The following is a 20,955-nucleotide window of genomic DNA, read 5'->3' as shown; positions in this document are numbered from 1 at the left end:
GATGTGTTGCCGGCACCTGTCTGTTCACCTAGGTGTTTGCGGGTTGCTAACTGCAAGCCTTGGTGGCAACTGGCTGGTCTATTGCAGCTTGCCATTGTCTGACTGCCTTCTAGCTTAGTCAGTAGAGCACGAGACGCTTAATCTTGGAGTCGTGGGTTTGAATCCCACATTGGGCAAAAAGATCCCTGTTTATTGCAGAGGGTCCTTTCCAACTCTGCGATTCTATGACACAGGCTGGAGGAGGCTAGCTGAGGACAAACTGAGTTTTATGGGACGCTGGTGTCTGAATTTGACAAAACTTTGGGTGGATGCAAAGGGCTCCCGCCCCCCCTTTATATTCCAAGAGACAGCCCTGCCACCATAAAGGTTCTTGCGTGTCAGGACAGTTTGACACGTCTTCCATGTAAACAAGGGCCGTTGTGAAACAGTTTTAAACAAAAGAAGAAGGGGAAAAAACCACACGCCCCAAAAGGTGAACGCATTTTGAGAAGTCGAGTCGGGAAAGGCAGCGCGAAAGGTGCTTGTCTGAGCAGGCCGGGAGACATATAAACAGATGCAAGTTGCTCATTGAATTTTGTTTAGTGTTGGGGCCTGGTTTGGGGAAGAGAAAGAGATTGAGAGAGAGAGTGCTTTGACATTTGATGCTTTCCTTGAACACCTGGCGTCAGGTATCGGTTGTGGTTCTTCGCCTGGGTGAGAGCTCTGCCGTCCCTGAGAAGCAGCTTGACTGTCGCCTGCCCAGGTGCTGCCCGCTGGGGGCCGGCTCTGCTATTAGGCAGGAGGAGGCCGCACGCACGCCATACATTTCAAGAACCCTTAGACCACTTTAAACCGGTTCCCCCCGAATAATCCTGGGAACTGTAGTTTAAGGGTGTGAAATATACTCAGAGTCGAGAGTGGATTTCGTGCTCTTTATTCAGCTCATAGTGGTGAGGAGGAATGAAAGTTCCCTCAAAGTATCTGCTTTATATACATTATTTACACAATGGGCTGCACGTGATTGGCTAATTCCGGAATTCTCCTGTAGGCCAATCAGGTTGTGGATTCACTTCCATCTGGAGCTGGATTGGGTGGCTCCTGCAGACCAATCATACTGCTGCGCTGTTCTAGGACCAATCAAACTGCTGCATTCTGAATCCTATTGTTCTAGGACCAATCAGACTGCTGCATTTTTATCCTATACCCCTCGCAGAGCTGCTACAACTGCCAGCGTGGTTTAAGGAGAAATCCCTCTTCCCAGGGAACTCTGGGAAATGTAGCTCTGTGAAAGGACTCCTAACAAACCACAGTTCCCAGGATGCTCTGGGGGAAGCCATAGACAGGGGTCGGCCAACTTTTTCAGCAGGGAGCCGGTCCACGGTCCCTCAGACCTTGTGGGGGGCCGGACTATATTTTGAAAAAAAATAATAATGAGGAAATTCCTATGCCCCACAAATAACCCAGAGATGCATTTTAAATAAAAACACACATTCTACTCATGTGAAAACACCCTGATTTCCAGACCATCCGGGGGCTGGATTGAAAAGGCAATTGGGCCGGATCCGGCCTCAGTTTGCCTACCCATGGCTTAAAGTTTCAGAATGCTGCTTCCCTCAAAAAGCCACAGTGTCTGCCATCTGAATATAGTTGATAAGAACGGATCCCTCTTCCCAGGGAACTCTGGGAACATGGCAGGAGGAGGCGCTGGTGGGGCACGGCTTCATTTTATGTATTTTGATTTGATTTGATTTATTACAAACACATATTTAAAACAAAATAAAAAAATTCCTTCCAGTAGCACCTTAAAGACCAACTAAGTTAGTTCTAGGTATGAGTTTTCGTGTGCATGCACACTTCTTCAGATACACTGAAACAGAAGTCACCAGACCCTTCTATATAGTGAGAAGGTGGGGAGGGGTATTACTCAGAAGGGTGGTGGGAATGGGTGATTGGCAGATAGCTGTGATGAGCCTGTTGATGACTCTTAATGACTGCAATAGGTCTTACAGGAAAAAGCAAGGGGTGAGAAGGTGAAAAATGGCTTTGTCATGTATAATGAGATAAGAATCCAATGTCTTTGTTCAGACCAGGTCTCTCCATGGTTTTAAGTTTGGTAATAAGTTGCAATTCAGCAGCTTCTCTTTCCAGTCTATTTCTGAAATTCCTTTGTAATAGAACAGCTACTTTGAGATCTTGTATAGAATGTCCTGGGAGATTGAAGTGTTCTCCTACTGGTTTCTCTGTCATATTTGTTCTTCCAAGGAGCTCACGATTCTCCGCCTTTAAACCTCACAACAACCCTGTGAGGTAGACTAAGTTGAGAAGCAGTGACCGGCCCTGACGCCACCCAGAGAGCGGATTCAAACCCTGGCCTCTCCCGGGCCCTGATCCGAAACTCTAACCGTTGCAGCCCCCAGTCTCTGTTGGTGGGGCGCCTGGTCCTGTTCAGTTTAAAAACAAACCAATTTCTGTACAATTTCTCAATATCTTGCAAACATTTCAGGAAGATGTTGGTGTCCATCCAAAAGACAAGGACCTCAGGCTGACCTCTGCGGTCCGGCGCTCAGCAGTTCCCTCTTTCGCAGACCGGGAAATCGGAACCACGCCGCCACGGACTGCAGTCGTGGCTCCTTTTGTGGCAAGGCCACCAGCCATGTCTCCCCCTCGGTGGCTTCCTGTTCCTCGCCCTGCCATGCAAATCTACACCTGCCCTGCTGCTCCTTCTGACAGGCCCAGTTTCCTGGAGCAAGACAGGGTTGTGGGCGCTTCGTTCCTTGAATCCACGAGGGCCCTCGCCTCGGTTTTTCTTCCCACCCCGTGGCCTGGAATCCAGGGCCTGCTGGAGAGGTCTGTGCCGTCTGCTTGGCTCGGCGCCATGGAGAATGCGCCTTCCTCTCCAAAGAGTGCTAGTGAAAGCACGAATTCTGCCACTCCCTCGAGCAGGGACAGCTCCTCCCAGCACCTACCCCAAAGAGGAAGCAAAGTGGAAAGCCAGCTGGAGGAGAAAATATCTCGACTCGTCGGTGCATCCCGGAGCCGTTCGCCTTTGCTGCCTGACTGCCCCAGCCGGTGTGGCCCACTCTGCCTTCTTGATCAGGGCAGCCAGAGACGGGTGAGCACCCTGGGGAGGCCTGGGGGTGGGAGGGAAAGCCACTTAGCCCCCTCCCCAAACTTGGGCAAACTCTCCCGCATCATTGCAGCCCAATTCATAGAGGGCACCGGTCTCCAGTTGGGTGAGAAGGCAGGGAAGCTCTGTAGATCCTCTCTGTCTCAGGGGGTCCTGCCTCTGTGTCCCCAGCGTAGCCTCTCAGAGGTTGCAATGCACCAAGATGCGCCGCCAAAGGGTGCCTTTGAGCCTGGTCCTTAGGGGGTTTCCCCTCTCTCTGTCATCTTTTCTCCTCGCTGTGATCGCCTGCTTTCTTTTTCTGCCCCAGTTGCCAAAAGGTCTCTGGCGTGGAGGGAAGGCTCCTTGCAAAAAGAGCATCCACAGCCCGTGCAATATTCTAGTCCTCATCGTGGCAGCTAAACCCACTGGCCGGTCACAGTGGTGTGTGTGTGTGCGTGCGTGTGTGTTTGGAAAATGCAAAAATAAGAGAGGCTTAGAACCACAGATTTGTATAAGCGAAGACTGGTGATCGGTGGGGCAGTGTGGTGCAGTGGTTAGAGTGTTGGATCGGGACTTGGGAGGCCAGGCTTACAGATCCCCACTCAGCCATGAAGCTCACTGGGTGGCCTGGGGCCAGTCGCTGCCTCTCAGCCGAACCTACTTCACAGGGTTGTTGTGGGCATTAATTGAGGAGGGAGGAAACCGTGGATGCTGGCGCTGAATTCCTTAGAGAGAGAAAAGGGATGTGAATGCCATAAGGAAATAATACTCACCCTTTTAGCCGTCCAGTGTTTCCCCCGTCAAGGCTGAAGACCACAAGATGTTTTGCTGGCGGCGTGTTGACATTGTCCGATGATGAAAAGGCTCCATTCTAAGCTGCAGTAATTCAGAGCAGTTTCAGCAGCACGGCATTCTTGCCCAGCTGCTTTTACTGCAGGCAGGAATAGAAAAAGTGCCACCTTTCCCCGCACGGCCTGTGTCTCAGAATAGTCCCTTGCGTGGCGCAGCTGGGAAAGGGCAGAGCTTTGCGCTTGAAGATGCGTTGATACGTCAGTGCTGCTTGCTGTCATTTTTTCTACTCTTAGGAAAGTTTGGCTCTCCAAATTTTTGCACTTGTTTGGGAGAAAGCCATCAGTGTTACAGTGCAAATTTCTCCAAATATACACCTTTCAAAATGCATTGCTTATTTCCTTCATACAATTGATTATACCGCTTGATTGTAAAACAAACAAACCCTCAAAGAGGTTTGCAAAAAAGCAAAAAGCAAAAAAATCAATAAGAAGAATTAACAACAATGATTTAGGGTTTGGGGAAAGTTAATCAGCTAAAAACTGGTGAAGACTCGCATCAACTCTCTAAATGTCTAAATATGTGTTTGTATCTGGTTTCCCCTAAATATGCACATTTTTGCATTTCCCCTCTGATATAATGTGCTTTGTATATGTTATATTCTACAATATGAGCACATATGAGCAGATGTGTTTTTGTACTTGGTGGGAGAACTGCTTTGCAAAGTTCAGAGAGCTTTTCAAGAACGGCTCCATTGCTTCAGAGAAAGAAAAAAAAAGTTTAGCTTTAAATGGGAACTGAATTGAATTCATCCTCCCTCCCTCCTTGCAGAGTCATCCTATGCATGTTTACTCTGAGCAAAGGGCTTACCCGAACTAAGGGCTTATAGCTCAGTTGGTTAGAGTGTGGTGCTGATAATGCCTGGGTTGCAGGTTGCCCCAGACGGGACAGCTGCATATTTCTGCATTGCACGGGGTAGGACTAGATGACCGTCAGGGTCCCTTCTAACTCTTATGAGCTCTCCCTGTCTCCGGAGCTTTTCCTGTGAAAACCCGCTCTTTAAAGCTAAAGCACAACAAACGGCAATTTGGGCTTTCTGCGTATTGCTGTTTGTTCCAATTCTGCAGTAAAGAGCAGATTTCCGCGGGGAAAGCTCTGGAGCTAAAAAAAACAAAACAAAATGAAAGAGAAGTCGGAGATGGAGCTTTAAAACACAGACCACGCCTGGAAAATGTGGAGGAAACGTACCTGCGGACGAGCCCCAAGCCCTCCCTCCTGCTCCATGCGGCAAATTCCTTGGGAAGCATGCTTAAGATTTCGGCGTGAAAAGGTGCTTAGAACAGATCTGCTCCAGAACCCTCATTCTTGTAATTTGGGCCAGGACAGGTTCAGAGATGGCTCACTTGCAAGAAATGTTGGAAGATTTGGGACAGTTTAAAAAGGTGCTTCTTCACGCAGCACAGAGTTAGACTATGGAACTCCCTGCCACAGGGAAGGCCACTGACCTGGATGGCTTTAAAAAGAGGATTAGCCGGACTCATGAAGGAGAGTGGCATCGATGGTTCCTAGCAATGATGATGATGATGATGATGATGATGATGTTGATGATGATGATACAGCCACAATGGCTCTGCCCTGCTTCCACGGTCAGAGGCAGCAATGCCATCTGAGACTACAGAAGGGGGAAAGTGCTGTTCTTGTGGTCGCATCCTGCTTGTGGGTTCCCCTATAGGGCATCTGCTTGGCCACTGTGAGAACAGGATGCTAGACCAGGTAGGCCGCTGGCCTGATCCTGGCAAAGGCTTCAGAAAGCAGAATTGTTGCCGGCCTCTATTGCCAGGACTGAAGTAACAGTCTGCGTCACTAGTGGGCACTTTTCCACGTTCCTGTGCAAACGGCAAAGTTAAAAATAAAACGGCGGGTTCCAGTCTTGGCATCCGCCCCCAGGTTAGGAATGTGTGGCATTTTGCTTCCTGGAAAAACCTGTCTGGATTCCCACCCTTTCCCTTTCTCTTTTCCAAGGACCTCAAAGATGAGGCTGAAGGTATTCTGGAAGGTGAAGGAGCGCTGGAAGAGATTTGAGGGCACCCGCAGAATCCTCTGCGCCAGCAGCACTCCAGGAGCAGGTGAATGGTCTCTGGTAACGTCCCTGGGGTGGGAAAAAAACAGCATGGAGCCCTAAGGCAGGGGTCAGCAAACTTTTTCAGCAGGGGGCCGGTCCGCTGTCCCTCAGACCTTGTGGGGGGCTGGACTATATTTTGAGGGGGGGGGGAATGAACAAATTCCTATGCCCCACAAATAACCCAGAGATGCATTTTAAATAAAAGGACACATTCTACTCATGTAAAAACACGCTGATTCCTGGACCGTCCGCGGGCCGGATTTAGAAGGCGATTGGGCCAGATGCGGCCCCCCGGGCCTTAGTTGGCCTACCCATGCCCTAAGGCAGGTGTCAGCAAACTTTTTCAGCAGGGGGCCAGTCCACTGTCCCTCAAACCTTGTGGGGGGCCGGACTATACAGTATTTTGGAAAAATAATAATGAACAAATTCCTATGCCCCACAAATAACCCAGAGATGCATTTTAAATAAAAGGACACATTCTACTCATGTAAAAACACGCTGATTCCCGGACCGTCCGCAGGCTGGATTTAGAAGGCAATTGGCCCCCGGGCCTTAGTTGGCCTACCCATGCCCTAAGGAATAATCTCGGCCTGGTGGTCCATACCCAGGGCAATTGCGTACTTAATCTGAGCATCCGCTATTCCCCCCAGCCAAAATTCTGCGCCTGTGACAGCTGTGTGGCAGGCAGAAATCCAACAGGGGAAGCCCCTCCCCTTGCCACACCTCCACATGGGGAAAAGGCTGGTTTGGGCCTCTCGGAGACCCGCCAGGTTGCTGAGGATAGGAGCCGCCGGCCGTGCAAAGTTGTGCCCGCCTCTTTGAGGGTTCCTGGGTGCACATCGCGGATGGAACAGCACCTTTGCTTGTGTGTGTCGCCTGTTCTGCATTTGTGCAGCCATGCCCACTGCCCACTGGGCAGCGGTTTGCATAATATGTGCGGCGAGGCCCTGCGCATCAAAGCGTTTGGTGGAAACCACCCCCTGAGTTTGAGTTCACCCCCGGTGGGAGCCACGACAGGTCTAGCATGGGGAAGCAGCGATAAAATAGGATGTGGGTGTTATAAACAAAATCTGCCCTTCTTCCCTTATGGGGTACCCAAGAGCCCGTATAGAGTCCTTAAGTGGGTTCCCTATCAGTAGGAGAAAATAACAGAGGCCAGCCAGAGAATATTGAGAAGCAAAGCAGCTAGTAAGCCTGATCTTTATTGAACTGTTGCTCCCCTCTCCCGCAGGAAAGGAGGAGGACCCAGAACAAAGGGGTGCCTGCCCTTATTTTAAATTTTAAATTCCCTGCCCTGGAGCTCCAGACCACCCCTCCATACATCATACATACATCACAGAAGGGGTGTAACCCAAGACCACCACCCCCCACAAACATCATGCCTACATCACAGAAAAGGTGGTCTACAACAGAAATTTGAATGTTGTTGTTTTTCCTGTCTGCTAGGTTATCTGATAATGCCTTATCTGATCGCCTTTCCTAGTAGTCTGGCCATTCTTTTGAAATGGTTATTACAGTGGTACCTCGGGTTACAGATGCTTCAGGTTATATACGCTTCAGGTTACAGACTCCGCTAACCCAGAAATAGTACTTCGGGTTAAGAACTTTGCTTCAGGATGAGAACAGAAATTGTGCTCCGGCGGCAGCAAGAGGCCCCATTAGCTAAAGTGGTACCTCAGGATAAGGACAGTTTCGGGTTAAGAATGAATTTCCACCTCCTCCCTCCTTGCAGAGAAACATTTGGTCAGCTTGGGAGTCAAAATGGTTTCAGGGCTGTTTTTGTGTGCTGCTTCAGACATGCAGTCCACACATCTATGTACATGCTTGGCTGGAACATCTATGAACATTTATTACATATATAAGACCTTACATTTCTTATAATCCTGGGTCACGGTGTCAGGATGACAGCTGCCTGCCTGTAGGTCGCTCATTTGCAAACATTTGGCCCTGTACTCTGTGGAGCATTCCAGTGCCTTTTCTCCTCTCCCGCCCCGAATCAATAAACGCAGTGTCTGCCTGAAGCGAGAAATGGCCAGCAAGCCGCCAAGGAGATTTAAACAAACATTTTCCTGTCTCCGTAGCTTACGATGCAGCCCGGTGGGAAATGGAGGCTTTCCTTGGGGGGAGGAGGCCTCTGAATGGGGTCCGCCGATGTTCTGGATTCCCTGCTGGCTTTCTGGGGGCCCAAGGAAGGGGCCCCGCTTCCCTGGAGAATCGCACCCATCTCCAGAAAGAGCTGCAGGTAACACTTCCGTCCTTTCAGCAGAAAGCAGGATCTTAGAATTTGGGCAAGACCACTGTTTATGTGGGGGACGCGGGTTTTAACCCACAGAGCCTAGGACTTGCCGATCAGAAGGTCGGCGGTTCGAATCCCCGCGACGGGGTGAGCTCCCGTTGCTCGGTCCCTGCTCCTGCCAACCTAGCAGTTTTAAAGCACACCAGTGCAAGTAGATAAATAGGTACCACTCCGGCGGGAAGGTAAACGGCGTTTCCGTGCACTGCTCTGGTTCGCCAGAAGAGGCTTCGTCATGCTGGCCACATGACCCGGAAGCTGTACACCGGCTCCTTTGGCCAATAAAGCGAGATGAGCACTGCAACCTCAGAGTCGACCATGACTGGACCTAATGGTCAGGGGTCCCTTTCCCTTTAATGTTTATGTATGCAATCACGGCTGCAAGAATATTTGTAGGCAGAAGCTGGAAATGCGAAAAAACACCAACAATAACAGATTGGCAACCACTCATGATAGAGTATTTCCAATTAGCAAAGCTGACCGGAAAAATCAGGAGAGGCTTAAATCAAAAAGTATACGGAGAATGGAAAATATTTAAGGGATATATTGTAACTATATTGTAAAAATGATACCATCCTAGCAGAATTGAATGATACTTGTATACAATAAATAAATGGAATAAACACCTTAGAGGAATATATGGGAAAAGATGTAAAACAAACTGTGCGACAAAATCAAGACAATAAAAAAAAGTATAATGAGAACGATTGGAAGCTTCTCACAGAAAACTTTATTGGATAAAATTTGGGCAGCTCCTGTGGGAGACTTCTGGGATGTGCCGTTTTGAACGTCAGTCTGATCCCGCGGTGCTGCGTCCGACCCCCCCCTCCCATGTGACTGTGCAGCCTTCTTCAAAGAGAACAGTCCTCTATTTTAAAGCCATCAGAAGACAGGCCACTGTTGGAAAGCTGTCTCTGTCTGAAGAGCCGCCAGGTCCATTTTGAAGATTTATTATTATTATTATTATTATTATTATTATTATTATTATTATTACATGCCGCCCATCTAACTGCGTTGACGCAGCCCCTCTAGGGCGGCTCCCAACAAAATATTTAAAACACAACAAAACACTTATCAGGCGTACTTTGGAAGTCAAACAGCTCAATTCTCGGATGTTTTGGCTCTCGAACGCTGCAAACCTGGAAGTGACTGTTCCGGTTGGTGAACTATTTTTGGAAGCCGAACGTCCAACGGGGCTTCCGATTGGCTGCAAGAGCTTTCGGCAGCTAACTGGAAGCCGCGCTTTGGTTTTGGAAGTCGAACGGACTTCCGGAACAGATTCCGTTTGACTTCTGAGGTACGACTGTACAGGACTGCCTTCAAATGTCTCCTAAAAGTCAAATAGTGATCTCCTTGAGATCTGAAGGGAGGGCGTTCCACAGGTCGGGCACCACCACCGAGAAGGCCCTCTGCCTGGTTCCCTGCAACCTCACTTCTCACAGGGAGGGAAGAGCCAGAAGACCCTAGCAGCTGGACCTCAGTGTCCGGGCAGAAAGATGGGGGGTGGAGATGCTCTTTTCAGTATATAGGGCCGAAGCCCTTTAGGGTTTTAAAGGAGCACCATAAACCCTCAGACGGAGAGGATGCGGGGGTTGGCCATAAAGCTCGGCCTCGCAAATGAAAGCTTCTAGAGAACTTGTGCCTCAGGCTAAAGAATTTGCAGCACCCAGCTGTCTTCATCCTGTCCTGGTTTGCACCACCCCATTAAGGAATGTTCAGCTCAAACTGGTTTCACGTGTGACCCTCTGTCAGCAGAGGCTGGACCATTAGAGAAACAGGGCTATGATCCAGCCTGCCTTGTTACAACTAGCTTCCTCCAGCCTTAGTCTTTTTGTTGCTCCTTGGGGAGGAAGAGGACGGGGTCGAATCTAGACTTAGTTGGCTCCACCAGCCGTTGCCTCTGGCTCCCCCTACTGTTGGCTCCCTGCTTCCTGCCCAGCCATCCCCATGGGAGTTAAAGGTAAAGGGACCCCTAACCATTAGGTCCAGTCGTGGCTGACTCTGGGGTTGCGGCGCTCATCTCGCTTTATTGGCCGAGGGAGCCGGCGTACAGCTTCCGGGTCATGTGGCCAGCATGACTAAGCCGCTTCTGGCGAACCAGAGCAGCGCACGGAAACGCCGTTTACCTTCCCACCGGAGTGGTACCTATTTATCTACTTGCACTTTGATGTGCTTTCGAACTGCTAGGTTGGCAGGAGCAGGGACTGAGCAACGGGAGCTCACCCCGTCGCGGGGATTCGAACCGCCGACCTTCTGATCGGCAAGTCCTAGGCTCTGTGGTTTAACCCACAGCCCCACCCGCGGCCCCCTCTATTTCTTCACCCCTCGCTGTTAACCTCTGGCCCATATGACGCAGAGGGGCTATCTGGCAGATCTACTGCAGCCACCTCCCAGTTTCCACCGAAAGCATCTTGTTCGTCCAGTCCCTCATACCTCCCTCTGGACTTAACCTTTAGCCCACGAAGCCTCAAGAGGAGAGCCACTGCAGGAGACGGCCGGCCGAGTCCAGCAGCGAAGAAGGAACCCTAATGGCTTCATACAAGGTCCAAGTGGCAACCGGGACATTTTGGGGCTCAGGGACCTTCGACACCGTCTCCATCACCCTGGTGGGCTCGAGGGGCAGCAGCCCCAAGCAGACGCTGAACAACAGTGGAAAGGACTTTGCCCCCGGAGCGGTGAGAGGATCTTCAGAGGTGGACTTTGGGGTGGGAGGGGGAGGCAGGGACTTTGGGGGACCTGAGGAAGTCGTCTCTCCACTGTAATTCTTTATAAATATATGTAAATAATTTTTATTCGTTTTCCATTTAACAATATATAACCACATCATTATTATCTGAAGGAGCGTCTCTGCTCCCATCATTCTGCCTGGATGCTGAGGTCCAGTGCTGAGGGCCTTCTGGCGGTTCCCTCACGGTGAGAAGCCAAGTTGCAGGGAACCAGGCAGAGGGCCTTCTCGTTGGTGGCACCCGCCCAGTGGAACTCCCTCCCACCAGATGTCAAAAACAACTACCAGACTTTTAGAAGACATCTGAAGGCAGCCCTGTTTAGGGATGCTTTTAATGTTTAATAGGTTATTGTATTTTAATGTTCTGTTGGAAGCCGCCCAGAGTTGCTGGGGAAATCCAGCCAGATGGGCAGGGTATAAATAATATAACATCATCATCATCATCATCATTATTATTATTATTATTATTCACTTTACCTCTCTGGCTCTCTAGAGCAGGAGTCGGCAATGTTTACCTCGCCTGGGCTGGCTCACTCCAGTAGAGATCCCTCTGTGGATTGTGCCCGCGGTTTTCTGCATCTGCACAGATGCGATTTCCAGCACTGCGGAAGCGAATCCCCACGGGGACTCGCCGAGCGGGCGGCTTGGTTCGGGGGCGGCTCGTGGGCCGGTTAAATGACCCCCGTCGGCCGCTTGTGGCCCATGGGCTTTAGGTTGCTGACCCCTGCTTTAGAGCCTGTCCACTTCCTTCCCTCCTGCCTCATAGATTTCAGAATTAACCTTTATATCATAGCATTCTATACGTTTTCCAATTCTAATTACACTCATTACGAAATACCTCAGAATTTAAATAAATATAAAAAGGAAGAAAATTTCTCATTGCAAGTCTCCAGACTACCATGCTAGTGATGTTTATTGCTTACAATGTTCTTTCAAATATTGTATAAATTTACTCCAGTCCTTTTGGAATACTTGATCATGCCTGTTTCTGATTTTTCTGTTTCTGAGTTCTGCAAAGTCCATCGTCTTCATCTGCCACTCTTCTTTCGTTGGTCCTTCTTGTTGTTTCTGTTTAGAATTCCACCTTTCAGTCTTTTCCTTTCTTTTTTCTCTGCCCATTTTTAGCGATATAATACAGTCCAATAATCAACTGCTACGTTATTTCAAATCCCACTCGTTTAACTCTCAATTCCCCCCGTTGCTGTTTGAGTCAGTGGGACAGAGGTAGCAACGGCAGTACTTTCTTTAAAATCTCCTTTTTCCACTGAGCCTTGTGCCTTATCTTCTGTGCTGCAGTCATGTACACTGAGAGTAATTCTCACGGTTTACCTATCTGGCCCCCTGGGGTCTAATCTCCAATATCTAGTCGGCAGGCTTTAGTCTTATATATCCCCCATAATTCAAAAGGGGGTAAAACAAGCTGGAAACTTTACCGCTTCTGGTTTTTTAACAAAAGTATTTTTGAACATTTTCTTTAACTCAGTATATATCATTTCCCCCAAAGCCTTTACCTTTTTACAAGTCCACCACATGTGGTAAAAGATACAGTGGTGCCCCGCAAGACGAACGCCTCGGAAGACGAAAAACTGGCTAGACGAAGGAGTTTTTCGTTTTCTTAGCCGCTTCGCAAGACGCATCTCCCTATGGGCTTGCTTCGCAAAATGAAGCTTGCCCCGCAAGCTCCGGGGATAGCGGGGAAGCGCAGCGTGTCTTCCCCACTGTCCCCGGACCTCTTTTGAAGCAAGGGGCGGCGGGGAGAAGATCGCTTCTCCCCGTTGCCAGCCCCGCAATCTCCGGGGACAGAGGGAAAGGCGCACGCGCCTTCCCCTCTCTCCCCGGACCCCTTTTGAACCAAGGGGCGGCAACGGGGAGAAGCGATTCTCCCCGCTGCCCCTTCCCTTGCTTTAAAACAGGTCCGGGGACAGGTCCGCCGCCCGCCTTCCCCTCTGTCCCCGGAGATTGCGGGGCAGGCAACGGGGAGAAGCAATCTTCTCCCCGCCGCCCCTTGCTTTAAACAGGTCCGGGGACAGAGGGGAAGGCGCTCGGCGCTTCCCCTCTGTCCCCGGATGGTCTCCATAGGAACACATTGATTGATTTTCAATGCATTCCTATGGGAAACCGTGCTTCGCAAGACGAAAAACTCGCAAGAAGAAAAAACTTGCGGAACGAATTAATTTCGTCTTGCGAGGCACCCCTGTACCTTCCTTTTCTTTGCATTTCCAACATTCCTTAGTTTTTGCCCTATACACTTTAGGAATACATTTTAGTGGTGAATCAGCGGTTGCCCTTTTCTTTCCGCAGGTGGATGAATACAAGGTGCCTAGCGATGGGGAGCTGGGCCCGATTCTGCTAGTCCAGCTCCACAAGGAACCCTACCTCTTCTTCCCCGAGGACAGCTGGTACTGCAACTTTGTCCAGCTCGTCACCCCACAGGGAGAGACGTACCGCTTCCCCTGCTACCAGTGGATCGAGGGGTACACGACCCTGGAGCTGAGAGAAGGGACAGGTGAGGTGATAGGAACATCCCTGCAGAGAAGGCCTTCGCTGGGATGGCGAAGCAGGGCGAACTCTCCCAGGTCGCCAAGTCCCTTCTGCTGGGAATTGCAGAGATAATGTCTTCGTCCCACCCCGTTGGTTATAATAATAATAATAATTTATTATTTATACCCCGCCCATCTGGCTGGGTTTCCCCAGCCACTCTGGGTGGCTTCCAACAGAATATTAAAATACAATAATCTATTAAACATTAAAAGCTTCCCTAAACAGGGCTGCCTTCAGATGCCTTCTAAAAGTCAGATAGTTGTGTATTTCCTTGACGTCTGATGGGAGGGTGTTCCACAGGGCGGGCGCCACCACCGAGAAGGCCCTCTGTCTGGTTCCTTGTAACCTCACTTCTCACAATGAGGGAACCGCCAGAAGGCCCTCAGCGCTGGATCTCAGTCCTGGGCAGAACGATGGGGGTGGAGACGCTCCTTCAGGTATACTGGGCCTCTGAGGCCGTTTAGGGCTTTCAAGCTTAGCACCAACACTTTGAATTGTGCTCAGAAACGTACTGGGAGCCAACGAAGGTCTTTCAGGATCGGTGTTATGTGGTCTCGGCAGCCACCCAGTCATCAGTCTAGCTGCCACATTCTGGATTAGTTGCAGTTTCCGGGTCACCTTCAAAGGTAGCCCCACATAGAGAGTATTGCAATAGTGCAAGCGGGAGATAACCAGAGCATGTGCCACTCTGGGGAGACAGTCTGTGGGCAGGGAGGGTCTCATCCTGCATACCAGATGGAGCTGATAAACAGCTGCCCTGGACACAGAATTGACCTGCGCCTCCATGGACAGCTGTGAGTCCAGAATATGTATCGTATGTGAACTCTTGGAGGTGACTGGCATCGGTCGGCCCACTTCCCTCCAGAAAATAATTCCAGACTGTGGCCCCAAAAGCAGGGCTGGGGGGGCTGGGGGCACCTCGTAGCTCAGAGGAAGAGCATTGCTTTGCATACAGAAGGTCTGAAGTCCAACCACCGAGACGCCAAATATTGGGAAGGGTCAAACCCTATAAAAACCCCTAAGTCTGTTGTAAATACAGTGGTACCTTGGTTTACGAGCTTAATCCGTTCCTGAAGTCTGTTCTTAAACCAGGTTTGTCTTCCTGATTTGATCCTGCCTTGTCATATGGGGCTGCTGTTGGAGATCTGGATCTATGCATTTAAATGAGCCTCCCATCTTCCTCATATCCACTAGGCAGTTAGGGGATATGGGCCACAAATGTAGTCCATCCGATGTCTCATTGTGTTCGTTCTTCTTGACCAGTCTGCTTCTGAGCATGTCTAGTCTATCCAAGATTTCGTTTTGAGTTGAGGGCTGCAATGACCTGAAACGGTTTATTAAGGCGTATTCTTCCACAGAAAGGAAGTCCTCGCTGTCTCTTGTTGTTGCTGTTTAGTCGTTTAGTCGTGTCCGACTCTTCGTGACCCCCTGGACCAGAGCACGCCAGGCACTCCTGTCTTCCACTGTCTCCCGCAGTTTGGTCAGACTCATGTTTGTAGCTTCGAGAATACTGTCCCACCATCTCGTCCTCCGTCATCCCCTTCTCCTTGCGCCCTCCATCTTTCCCGACATCAGGGTCTTTTCCAGGGAGTCTTCTCTTCTCATGAGGAGGCCAAAGTCTTGGAGCCTCAGCTTCAGGATCTGTCCTTCCAGTGAGCACTCAGGGCTGATTTCCTTCAGAATGGAGAGGTTTGATCTTCTTGCAGTCCATGGGACTCTCAAGAGTCTCCCCCAGCACCATAATTTGAAAGCATCCATTCTTCGGCGATCAGCCTTCTTTATGGTCCTGTCAGGGAACTGACATCGGAGAGAGAGGTGGAGGCAAGGCTCCAAAACGATGCAGGAGAGGGGACCAGCAGAGGGGAAGGAATGCAGCGTAACACCAGTAGAGAAGAGAAGGAGATGGAGGATTTGGAGACAGGGCTCCAAGGCCCTTCACCAGAGACTAGTGGAGAGAGCGCTGACACGCCTCTGCCTTCCCCTTACTTGCGCAGACGAGTTCTGCGCAGGGAAAGTAGGAGGAGACTTGGCATCAAACAGCTCTTATGCTGGAAGAGGTTCAAGAAACGCCCACTGACGGATTCTGCGAGCGACTGACCGGCCACGGAGTGTGGGCTGTCAGCCAAGGCATGGTGAGCCAGGCAATCTAACCGAAATTGAAGGCAACTTACGCACAAGTAACCCCTTACAACCAGTACAGGTCCAGCTCTCACTTCAAAAGAAACAAAAGAAAAGAGACAAAAGGCTGTCTCTTGTAGGAGGCTGAATATCAAGGCGGGGTGTATCTTTCATTTTTAAAACTGATGGGTCTTGTTTGTGATGGTCCGGCTGACTCATTTGGGATCTGTTTTGTTGTTTAGGTTTTTCCCTTTTTGATCCTCTGTTCCTAGCATCCTATCACCCCTGGGAGCCACGAGGGGAGCTATTGGTCTTAAACCATGGTGAAGTGAAGGCATGGGGTGGGAGTTGGTAATGCAGGTGAGCTGTGCACAGGCAAGCTGCCAGCTAGCTCTGCCGAGGCTCTTTTTATTAGCACAATATGCAAAACCAGTCAGATACATTTTGGACTGTGACCTTTACATATCTTCCAGTCCCGAGATCAAGGGGTGGTACAAAGTTATTTTGGCACCTGTTTCCACCACATCACTCTCCTCTTGCACAATGTATGACGAAGGAGACAAATGTCACAGACAGGGCACGGCAGACCACTAAGAGAGCAAAGGTTAGATAGAGGACATGATGTTCAGACAGCTGTGGCTTTGTCTGTGGGTGGAAGTGTGCGCCACACCCGGCGGACATTCCTTCACCAAGGCGTGCTTTCCCATAGCAGCGGAGGACTCAATTTACAAAAATTTACAACAGGAAGCGGAACATCTTCTGCTTCCAAGGCAAAGTTCGCAAACCAAAACACCTCCTTCTGGGTTTGCAGTGTTCTTAATCCAAGTTGCTCCTAAACTAAACTGTTCTTAAACCAAGGTACCACTGTAAAACTCAGGACCCGAGAGGAGATGAAGTCTGGCCATTTATTGATCCGTCAGGGTATGTTCCGCCAAGTCTCGACCCCCTCCTTGTGGCAAGAGGGGGGTATTTATAACTTTTTTACAAAGCATTTTAATTTCATCCAGTCACGTACATCATTGCCTCACTCAAGTTGTGAGATGCGTTTCAGGTTAGTACGCTTGCGCAATGAGCATCGGCTGTTTCTGCTGATGCAGCTTTGATTCCCACCCATGGCCTCCGCACTGTTGCAAAAGCCCCTGTGGTTTATGGGAACTTGCGTTCCGTGTAGCCATTTGCGTTCTGTTGTGTGCTGTGTTCCTTCTTGTAGCAACTTACGTTCTAGCTTTGTGCTATATACAGTGGTGCCCCGCAAGACGAATGCCTCGCAAGACGGAAAACCCGCTAGACGAAAGGGTTTTCCATTTTGGAGGTGCTTCGCAAAACAAATTTCAAATGGGCTTGCTTCGCAAGACGAAAATGTCTTGCGAGTTCCTGCGGGGTTTTTTCCCTCCCCCCTTTTTCTAAGCCGCTAAGCCGCTTATCCGCTAAGCCGATAAGCTGCTAAAAGCCGCTAATAGCGCTAATCCGCTAAGCCGTCAATGGGCTTGCTTCACAAGACGAAAAAACCGCTAGACGAAGAGACTCGCAGAACAGATTCTTTTCCTCTTGCGAGGCACCACTGTATTGTGATTTACGTATTAACTGTATTTCTGCCCCGAACTTGCAGAATCAACAGTTTCTTAAGGCAGCAGTTTCTTAAAGCCACTACCATAAATTCCCTATTAGCCGCACACTCAGGGTTTCACAGGGGTGCAGATGTTGTGGTCCTTTGTGCCACCCCCACACCGGTAGGGCTGGGAATCTCTCCCCCCCCCCCCCCGCCTAAAACCTTGGGGAACGAAGTTTGCCCGGGCTTTGTTGTTGACAGTACTGAGCGAGGCAGAGCGATGGGTTTGACCAGTGCTGGATTTACATATAAGCTAAACGAGCTATAGCTCTTGGGGGCCCCCCAAAAAATTAAAGGAAAAAAAAAACCTGTACACTTCCAAAATATAAGATAAAAAACAAATAAAATAAAACCTACATACAGCAACAGTGTTCTGTGTTGTGTAGGCTCCTATGATGTAAGTCATGGGCCCCGCCTGCTAGCCTGCTCCCTAAAATATCACTGGTTTGTTCATTTCTATATATAGGGTGCCTACATTCTGCATGGACTGGTTTCAGGGCAACATGTGCAAATGGCTTTAGATACCTGTTAGGTCCATCAATGACCATATAGCATATATTCAACACAAAAAACAGTGACAATTTGTTGTTGACAAAGGACAGCTGGACATATAAAAGGCCCCATTACCTTCAGTAGCTTAGGGTCTCATCAAACCTAAATCCAGCCCTGGTCTTCACTTGGTACAAGGGAGCTTTCTGTTGTTTCTGCGCACCGTTTACATTTCCCACAATGCCATGGGGTGAGAGACCAACTCTGGGGCAAAATTAAAAGGACGGCAAGACCCTGGTCTGCTCAGAATGACACCCCTCTTGCCCATTGCAAGGTGGTTCTTTTAAAATGAGATTCAGAAGTACAGTGGTACCTCAGAACTCAAACGTAATCCGTTCCGGACGACCGTTTGACTTCTGAAACGTTCGACCTCCGAGGCGCGGCTTGACAGCTAGGCTTTTGAACATTGGAAGCCGCGCTGGACATTTGTGTTCTGAGGGATTTTCAAAAACCGGAGCACTTACACCCAGGTTTTCAGCGTCTGAGAACAGAGCCATTCGAGTTCCGAGGTACCACTGTCATACAAAATACAAGCGAGTGAGAAGATTAAAGATTTTATTGTAAAAAGCAAGCAATATAAGCATACCAAGCGAGCACTTCAACCCGCCACTTGGAAGCTCTCAAGAAGCAGTGACGTGACTCTGCCAGGTAGCCTCAGTTTGCACGGCCCCGCGGCCCATCAGTCCGTACACAAGCTTCTCAAAAACTCTCCCCGCAACCGATTTATAGATTGCTAGCCTGTGTGGCTTGCCCGACTGGTTGCATGCAATTACTGGCTACGGGCCAATTATTTATTAGCCAGCCCCTCCCAATGCCTCACTTTCTTTTTTCTTTTTTTTCTTTTTTGCAAATAATTTCCAACATAAATTTATATCAATTTTAACATCCAATTCTGACTAACTTCTTCTTTTGAACTTCCATCAGCATGTCTGCCAATTCTCCGTACTATCACATTTTCTCACATTTCACAATATAATATAATGCCTCACTTTCTAACTCCGCGGGGACGAGGTCCCTTTGGCGCCCCCAATAAAATATTTCGGAAAATATTTCAAAAGTTGATGGGCTTTGCCATTTGAATGGTGTGTATGGGCTATCTCATGTGATTGATTATGTGGGGCAGGGCTTAGCTGCTCCCTCCTCCAATATTTATTGAAGTTGGCACCCCTGCCTTGAGAAGCGTATTTTCCAGAACCACCCCGCGAACATGCTTTGCATATAAATTCCGAATTTTCCGTTGCCATAACCTGCTCTGGGACCTGTTGGCAAAGGGCGGGTCAGAATTTTAATAATCCTAGTCAAATGAAGCTGCTCAGAGCCACCTCAGTCTTATTCATTCGTTCCTCCACAGCGGTGTATCTGGCTCTCTCTCCCCCTGCCTGTTTTTATCTACGCAACAACCCTGTGAGGCAGTCTTAGGCCCAGAGAGGGTGTTTGGCCCAAGGCAGCCCAGCGAGCTTTATGGCTGAGCGGGATTTGAACCCTGACCTTGCAGGCCCTTGTCTGCTAAGCCACCTCTGCTAAGCCACCCTCTCCAGTGGAAAGTTTTCATGTGTCAAATGCAAATGTCTTTTTAAACAACAGCGCTCCGTTTCTTCTCTCCTTCCAGCCAAACTGGTTTGTGACGATGACGGAAACCAGTTGCTTTTGCACCACCGGGCAGAGGAGGTGAAGGCGAGACAGGAGGCGTACAGGTGAGGAGATCTTGCCTTCAGATCTTGCACCTCTCATGGGTGCAGAAGGTGCCTGGTTCGATCCCCAGGTGGAGCTGGAAGAGATACTGTATTTTTCGCTCTATAAGACGCACCAGACCACAAGACGCACCTAGTTTTTGGAGGAGGAAAACAAGAAAAAAAAATATTCTGAATCTCAGAAGCCAGAACAGCAAGAGGGATCGCTGCGCAGTGAAAGCAGCAATCCCTCTTGCTGTTCTGGCTTCTGGGATAGCTGCACAGCCTGCATTCGCTCCACAAGACGCACACACATTTCCCCTTACTTTTTAGGAGGGAAAAAGTGAGTCTTATAGAACAAAAAATACAGTACCTTGGAAAGCCTCTGCTGCCAGCCAGTGTGGGCAAAATTGAGTTCAATGCACCAATGACCCGACTCTGTAGAGAGCAGCTTCTCCTAAATATTTGTTTCAGTTACTTTAAAAAAATATTTTTTATTGGTTTTTCCATGTATACATCCTCTAACGATATTTCTCTAACAATTTTCCAGATTCCACACACCACCTGCCTTGGACTTCCCTCATATTCCCATTTTGTTTTATTTCCATATTACTCACCCTGCGTTTTGTTTCCCAAAATTTTCCCGACAAATACAGTTTTACTTTTTGTTATATGCAATTGTGTTTGTTTGTTCAAACCCTGCCAGTGAGTCCAATTCTTTATGTTGCCTCCTCATATATGTTGCAAATGGTTCCCATTCTCTCTTAAAGTCTTTGTTACCCTTTTCATGTAATTTATCTGTTCATTTTCCCGTCTCTGCATATTCCATAAGTTTCCCTTGCCATTGTTCTGTCGTTGGTATTTCTTCTGTCTTCCAGGCTTGTGCTAATATAATTCTTGCTGCTGTTGTTGCATACATAAATGCTTCTCCTAAATACTTGTATCCACTTCGCTTCCCTTCTCCTGACACGCAATGAGTCATTCGTTGCTGCTGCATGTCAGCCAGATCGGCGGAAAAATTCCCCAATGAAATTTCAGTAAACATACTTGCCTACACTTCGTTTGGCGTTCTCCAAATATCACCACCCTCATAATTTAATTTGTATGCCCCTTTTCCATAGCAAAAGCCAAGCTCAAGGTAGTTTACAACATGAAGAGGCCTACATCATTACAAAAATAACCAAAGGAGCCATGAACGATAAATAAAACACGTCAAAAAGCACACAGCCGCCGTTGAACAATTCCCACATAAATCATTATAAGACTAAAGATACAGTGGTACCTCGGGTTACATACGCTTTAAGTTACATACGCTTCAGGTTACAGACTCTTCTAACCCAGAAATAGTGCTTCAGGTTAAGAACTTTGCTTCAAGATGAGAACAAAAATCGTGCTCCGGCGGTGCAGCAGCAGCAGGAGGCCCCATTAGCTAAAGTGGTGCTTCAGGTTAAGAA

At 48.9% G+C, this 20,955-nt stretch overlaps 1 protein-coding gene across 1 annotated transcript in view; it reads left to right on the top strand.

Moving 5' to 3' along the window:
* The first annotated feature begins 2,846 nt into the window (after nucleotides 1-2,846).
* The window catches only part of LOC309326721 (polyunsaturated fatty acid lipoxygenase ALOX15B-like), a 44,981-nt gene continuing 26,872 nt past the window's right edge, over nucleotides 2,847-20,955 (top strand). Inside the window, exons 1-6 of the mRNA XM_081835656.1 lie at nucleotides 2,847-3,091; nucleotides 5,897-6,000; nucleotides 8,078-8,238; nucleotides 10,746-10,964; nucleotides 13,316-13,520; nucleotides 19,441-19,525. Of these exons, the coding sequence (XP_081691782.1) occupies nucleotides 2,862-3,091; nucleotides 5,897-6,000; nucleotides 8,078-8,238; nucleotides 10,746-10,964; nucleotides 13,316-13,520; nucleotides 19,441-19,525 (1,004 nt within the window). The 5' untranslated portion in view covers nucleotides 2,847-2,861. The remainder of the gene's footprint in view (nucleotides 3,092-5,896; nucleotides 6,001-8,077; nucleotides 8,239-10,745; nucleotides 10,965-13,315; nucleotides 13,521-19,440; nucleotides 19,526-20,955) is intronic.

The sequence above is a fragment of the Podarcis erhardii genome, assembly GCF_964252035.2.
Source record: "Podarcis erhardii genome assembly, chromosome: 13".
Taxonomy (NCBI): domain Eukaryota; kingdom Metazoa; phylum Chordata; class Lepidosauria; order Squamata; family Lacertidae; genus Podarcis; species Podarcis erhardii.
The sequence above is the reverse complement of the archived record's forward strand: the minus strand, read 5'-3'. Positions and strand labels throughout refer to the sequence as shown.